Source organism: Branchiostoma floridae, chromosome 12 (genome assembly GCF_000003815.2).
Source record: "Branchiostoma floridae strain S238N-H82 chromosome 12, Bfl_VNyyK, whole genome shotgun sequence".
In the NCBI taxonomy this organism is placed as follows: Eukaryota; Metazoa; Chordata; class Leptocardii; order Amphioxiformes; family Branchiostomatidae; genus Branchiostoma; species Branchiostoma floridae.
This window is the reverse complement of record NC_049990.1, coordinates 22,696,785-22,703,709: the sequence shown is the minus strand read 5'-3', so window position 1 is coordinate 22,703,709 and position 6,925 is coordinate 22,696,785. Positions and strand designations below refer to the sequence as shown.

Sequence of the window (6,925 nt, the reverse complement as noted above, 5' to 3'; positions counted from 1 at the left end):
ACGTACCAAAAAATCGTCGTGCTCGCACCATCCGTTCTCGAGATACAGCGCCCTAAATCCCCAGCTCCAAATTTTCCCACGCCCGTGAAAACCATACCTGCATACATGCAGGTAATGGCACGCATGTGTGGGTTTCTGGTCGTTCGTGCGTCGTGTTTGCTGCACTCAGTGTTGGTGTGCGATCACTGCGTGACTGTACTAGTGGCGGTCAGGGAGCCTCTAATCGCGCACGATGGGAGTTTCATGCTGGGAAACGGCACACGTGTATTGAGGTCCAGTGGTTTGGGCTGGGGTGTTTGTGGTCACTCTAAAGTGGTTAAACACGGAGTACCGGTGAATAAAGAATCTTTGTACATGGTGGCAGGCATGTAATGGTTTTGCTCGTTTCAGAAGAATGAACGTGAGAGTATATGTCAGATGAGATATCTTGACGGACAAGGGGGAAATTCTTTAATTACCTTTGCCAGAATGGCTAAGGTTATGTTTTGGGCTTGTGAGTCTGTCTGTGTGTGTGTGTGTTAACAGCATAACTCGAGAAGCCTTGGATGGATCCCAATAATATTTGGTAGGTGGGTAGGGGTCGCGAAAACGAAGGTCAAGTTCGATAATGGGCCCCCTAGCGGCTTGCTAGGTTACTGCAGCAGAACCTCAATTTTTTATATCTCGTGTTCTGGACATGCTGTGGTTATCATTTTGAGTGGTAGATAGCCCTTAGAACAGAGAGTAAGTGCTGTAAGTTTGGACCCCCTAGCGGCTTGTTTGTAACTGCAGTCGCCGATTTCCTTTCAAACTTTGGATGAGAATAAGTCGAGAACGTGTTGATGGATCATCATGATTTTTGGTATGTAGATAGCCCAAGTAACAATGTACATAATGAAATACTAATTATGCAAATCAGCAACTCATTTGCATAATTAATGAGGAAAGTTTATAAATCCACTGCATTTCATGATAGGACTTTCAAACTTGTCACATATATAGATGAGAAAGAGAGAAATATCAATGCATATTGATTATGCAAATGACGGCCCCATTTGCATAATTAATGGAAAATATGAACGTGTTAACGGATCGTCATGATTTTTGGTATGTAGATAGCGTAAGTAAAAACTTACATAATGAGATACTAGTTATGCAAATTAACAGCTAATTTGCATAATTAATGAGGAAAGTTGATAAATCCACTGCATTCCATGATAGGACTTTCAAACTTGTCACATATGTAACTGAGAAAGATGGCAGAGAGTAAGAGGTGTATGTTTGGGTCCGCTAACATCTTTTCTTGAACTGCAGGAGCCGGTTTAGTTTCCTACTTTAAGAGAGAATAAGTCAAGAAGGGATGATTTTTGGTATGCTGACAGCTTAAGTGATGCTTGATACAATCTAATATTCGTAAGTAAATAGGGATCTAATTTGTATAACCAATGGCAAAATGTTATGAACCAACTCCAGGCATATAAGATCAAATATAATGAGTAACACATTTATGTCTAGAGACGTCATTCTACATGACAAACCTGGTTTATTGGCAAAGGTATGTGTTCGTGGAACTCTAGTTACTTCGATGATTTTGAGGCCAGTGAAATGAGGGAATATGAAAGAAAGAGTGGACGCCTTTCGAGTTTTATTAGAATGGGTGAAAGAGGGGTATGAAGAAAGATATTAAAGAGAGGGTGTTTGAAGTTACGTGAGAAGGTGAGGTAGAGAGACAATGGAGAATAAGGGAGGGGTAAGAGATGTGAAATGTTGAAGTAGAGAGAACTTCAATGATAAGGAAGGGGGTAAAGTATAGGAGTTAGAGAATGTGTAGATTTATAAAGTAACAAGTGAGCATGGGGATAAGGTGAAGGTAAGCGACTTCGGCGCTATCCCCATAACTTAATCACATATGAAGGATGATCCAATGAGTGCGCAGTGTGGATAGGACACTATCTTCACTGCGCGCTCATTGGTTGATCCTGAATCACATGATCCTCACTACCATATAAGTACAAGGGATGATCACCCTACTGCCTCTTTGTTGGATCCATCCGCAACGCCGAGGAGCGCGTGGTGAGGTCGACCCAGGAAGTAACAGCTGGAGGGAGATTCGGTGGGAAACAGGGTTTTCCCCGAGGAGGGGATATATCAGAAACCGAACCACCCACCCACCGTCCTTTATATTTGTGTACAGCTGGCAAGGGTTCCGTCTTCGCCGCGCGACTTCGGCGCTATCCCCATAACTTAATCACATATGAAGGATGATCCAATGAGTGCGCAGTGTGGATAGGAAACTATTTTTTCGAGGCTTTATTACCTTTGACATATTACCTGGAATTCCTGTCGCCGAACATGCATCCTGAATTCTGTGAAAGGGCTTATGGTATATGTGTATTAAAGGTCGAATTTCTCTCGGAGAATCTTATCTGCGGTTGAAATACAGTTTTCACCTTTTACAACTTTTGCGTCCGCTGATATCTTTCCAACTTTTTGAGTCATCTATTTCAGATTCTCTTCCGCAATCTTAAGTTTTGCATTTCCATGCAACATGAGTTCTTGACATTTGAATACCAAAGGTTGAATCGTTGAAGGTACCAGAACCACTGACAGCAGAATATTTATCACAGTTAATTTTTGTCATTTTAAAGACACATGATTTGTTATGCGCAGTAGCTATGGTGGGTGGTTTTAATGTTGATGGAGAGAGGTACATCTACTTACTCAAAAACAATTGTCAACTATTTTGGAACGCGAGCCAGAAGAGGGGGGGGGTGTCTTTAATTGGAGTTTTTCGGCCGTTTCTAAAGGCGATAATAAATCGGGTAATAATATTTCACTATTGGACTATTTCATAGAAAATATTTGTGTAGTTGAAGGCCATACAGAACTGGGATATGCAATGGGTAAATTAAAAAGAAATGTGATATCCATTTATAAAATGATTATGGCATGGTCCACTTCTCAGAAAAGACTATACAGACTATACCATTAAAAGTACCTCAATCTGACTTGATTTGATATCACTTTTATATATTTTTTGATCTTTTGAAATTAAGACATAAAACAATACTGATGATTGATGATTAAATTACTACATTTTCAGCTCGGTGTTATGAACACTGTTAGAAACGTGGTTGTCAAAATATATAAAATATATACTTCTCCCCCTTTCTAATGTAATCGCCCAATTCGCGGCAAAATCAAACCAAGCAGATTCGGCAACAAAGATGGAGGACGGAGGTGGCCGCGGAGGAGAGGTGAGTGAATATCGGCGGGAAAACAACCGAAACTCGACAGATAAAGGCTTTTGTAGTAGCGTATGGTAATAAGTATGTTACTATGATGATATTCTGACCAGAACATCTGGGATTTGCCGGGGGGAACTTGAATTTCGGACGACAGAAATGGCGGGGTGGCCATGGCCAGTTGTCATCTGTCCACGAGTTTGACTTTGACACAGGAGTTTGGAACTCGATCCAACTCGATAACAAAATGTTTGTTTACATATTGTCAGTAAGCGAAAGTACAAACCCTTTTACTCGTCGCGGAACAGTTAACGTTGAAGATGATTACGATATATAGGTATGGCGTATCTTGGAGTTGAAATAATTTGGCTGACGGTAAGCAAGTTTGGGCCCGCCTGTTTAGGGCGCCACAGGACGTCCCAGGGGAGGGTAGACTGTACAGGTCAACAGAGTTTTCGCGGGAACGCGGCTTATTTTCTTGGAAGAAGTATTTTACATACTAGTATCGACTCTTCTTACATTGTGTAGTTGTTCTGAGAACTGAGAGGATTGAATAAGAATTTGGAAAGCAAAGAAGTTGTAAAATCTTTGGAACAATAGTCTATCAAAACACCAAAATGAATAAAACAGTGTTTAAAAGTTTTGTCTCCAGAGACCTGCTAATTTATTCATAAGTGAGGGGGCTCTATGAGCTCAATTTCTACCAGCTAGCCTACTAGTATCAAGCTAAGCGTACACACGGTTATTATAAGGTTAATTCTCAACCAGCTTTGTGTATGTTATCATCAGTTATGTAGCTGTTTTCAAGAAAGAAATTGTTGTTCCCCCTGTAACATGTTGTATAAATATTTCACACTTTTTGTTGTGTTTCATCCAATTTTGAGGTGCTTACAGTAAGCGTTGCTTTGTGATGAACTAAATATGAACAATAAAACAAACTCTTTTTCCACTCTCCTATGTCCAGAAGTCCCACAAGCGACCACATCTGACTGAAGATGAAGTTGAGTTTGCATCGTTCAAGAAGGAGGTACAGACTTTCTTCAATTAGTATCACTGTATTTCAGTAGCAGCGTTGGTTACTTGGATACTTTATAATCTCCATGATTGGCTTTCATACTACATGTACAACATGTACTAATATGGACAAAGAGAAGGATTGACTCAAGTTCAAAGAGCAGTTTTGATAGAAAATGGTCGATAAAAGTATTATAACATAATGCAATCAATCAATCAGTTTTTATGAAAGGTATGCACATGTAACATAAGAAGTTTATGACATTCTCGACCGGCTTTGTTTGTGTTATGTAGCTATACATGTTAGCTGTTTGAAAGAAATAATCTGTTGTTCTCCCTTGTTGTTTAAAAGTTTTTGCTGGCATGTTTCATTTGTGTTTCATCAATCAACAATTTTCCCATATATTGAGGGGCTCACAGTAAGTGTCAACTTTTCCCACTTTCTTACGTCCAGAAGTCCCACAAACGACCACATCCTACTGACGACGAAGTTGAGTTTGTATCATTCAAGAAGGAGGTACAATTAATTGTGATTATGTACAAACTCTCTTTAATTACTAGTAGTATTGCTGTTATTTACATCTCGCATGCTGCGATTTGGGCCCCTATCCCATGTTTCAACCAGCATAGTGTTTTTTCTGTTACTAAGTATTTTGTTGAATGCTGGAAAGGTTGGCTTTATTTATTTGTATTTGGACCATAAAGGCGCCCAGAGCAATTTTTAGAGCATCAAAATTAAAAATATTCTGTATGAGACAATCGGTACGATATTGACATTTACTTCACCATACTAGCACTTTTGTATCATTATTTGGTACTTTCACTGTAAAAGGACGCACAAATATGCCGCAAATGGGCCCCTTTGACTTATTACTTAGTACATACCTCAATAAATCAGCACAGGATCGAGCCACTAATGGTTTCCCATCGGTAATTTTAGGTGATGTTTGAACGCGTGAGGTCACCAAACTATTTGAATCTGATTCGCAAATGGAAACCTGATTCGATCAAGTGACAACATCTCCAGAAGGGCTCGGGACTCATCGGTCATGTTTGTGTGCGTTTAGAAAATTTGAAATAATGTCACGTGCAGCGTTCAGATTTTCAATGAGTTCTCACCACCCAATAACGTCTCATCTTTGCTCAACGAAGTCGATATGTAATGAGATAGTATTATTTACAAAATGTTTAAGATCTTAGAGGCATATGGGGTTCCAAAAGACATTGTTAATGCTATAGCAGTTATGTACAGAGACACATCCGCAGTTGTTATCACTCCAGATGGAGAAACTGACATGTTTAGCATTGACACTGGTGTACTGCAGGAGGACCCTCTTGCTCCATTTTTATACATTATATGTCTAGACTACGCCTTAAGGTGCTCGATTTCAGACACTGATGGTTTTAAACTCCGTCGTCGGCGTAGTAGTCGCTACCCTGCAGAAGTCCTCGCTGATATCGACTTTGCAGACGACATTGCCCTCATTACCCTGGCAGGGCATGTGGTTCGTAGGAACGAGCCTGCAGGGTGACTAATGGACTGGCTGCCAGAAGGAAGGCGCAGAGTTGGCCGACCATACATTACCTTAAAGACAATGATAGAAAGAGACATTGGACTGTCAGGGTCTAGTTTAATGTCTGCCATGAAGGACAGATCTTACTGGAAAACTTGTGCTTTGGACTGTGCCTCACCGGTGTAAAACCGGATGAATGATGTATGTATGTATGTATGTAACATTACTGAAAATTGTATTTAAAAAGACGAAAAAATTTGCTCTGGGTGCCTTTAGATTTTAAGTTAGAATGCAGGAAATATTCTTTTGAGGGTTATGAGTTAAAATTTTTCAGCAGAGGATGCCACCAGACCCGCTTACAATGCTCATGCCTGTACCATTGGCCACATGGCACTAATATGCCCCCTATGTATGCTGTGAAAAAATCCTGGTGAGAACCCAGGACATGATATACAGACTGTGCCAGCTATAGTTTCCTCCGTCTTTTCCTCAAACAGAAGAAAGACCCTGAACTGTCCAAGGGGCCCGGCTCAGATGAAACTGATGATGATGTTGTGATAGTGGAAGAAACACAAGGAGGTAAAAACTACATAATTTTTTTTTATGCACTACAGAATGTCTATTTCATTAAGAAAATGCGCTGCGATAAGGTTGCAAAAGTACATGTATGTATAAATGTATATATGTGAGTAATGATTGAAGTTATGTGATGTTTGTGGTGGGTTGATTGTGTGTGTTGCATCTCTTCCCCCCGCAGGGAGCTGAACTTTGCGGTAATACGCATTGGTACAAATGTATATTCCAGATTCTTGTTTATGATGCGCTGACAAATGGGCTATGCAGATATGTAGATTCTATTATCTGTTGTATGATATTATGGAGCCCCTTGCCTTGACTTTAACTTTATTTGAGCTTCATAAGGTACAATAGTATTATACAATGTGGACACTAGGCAGCAACCTAGCTGATATTGTGACAACATACATATACAGTCAAACCTGCCCGAGCGACCACCTCTTCTCAGCGACCACCTGGCCATTTCGACCGCTTTTTCTCGGTCCCAATTTATTTTCCCATTGACGTAAGCATTAAGCGATCTTTTCTCAACGACCACCTGGCCAACGCGACCGCGACCGGCCCAAATTGGACCCATAACGACCGCATCATTTTCAA

The 6,925-nt window shown here is 40.4% G+C and overlaps 1 protein-coding gene across 1 annotated transcript in view; it reads left to right on the top strand.

Moving 5' to 3' along the window:
* The first annotated feature begins 3,099 nt into the window (after positions 1 to 3,099).
* The window catches only part of LOC118427203, an 8,658-nt gene continuing 4,832 nt past the window's right edge, over positions 3,100 to 6,925 (top strand). Inside the window, exons 1-4 of the mRNA XM_035836838.1 lie at positions 3,100 to 3,236; positions 4,189 to 4,251; positions 4,693 to 4,755; positions 6,250 to 6,331. Of these exons, the coding sequence (XP_035692731.1) occupies positions 3,207 to 3,236; positions 4,189 to 4,251; positions 4,693 to 4,755; positions 6,250 to 6,331 (238 nt within the window). The 5' untranslated portion in view covers positions 3,100 to 3,206. The remainder of the gene's footprint in view (positions 3,237 to 4,188; positions 4,252 to 4,692; positions 4,756 to 6,249; positions 6,332 to 6,925) is intronic.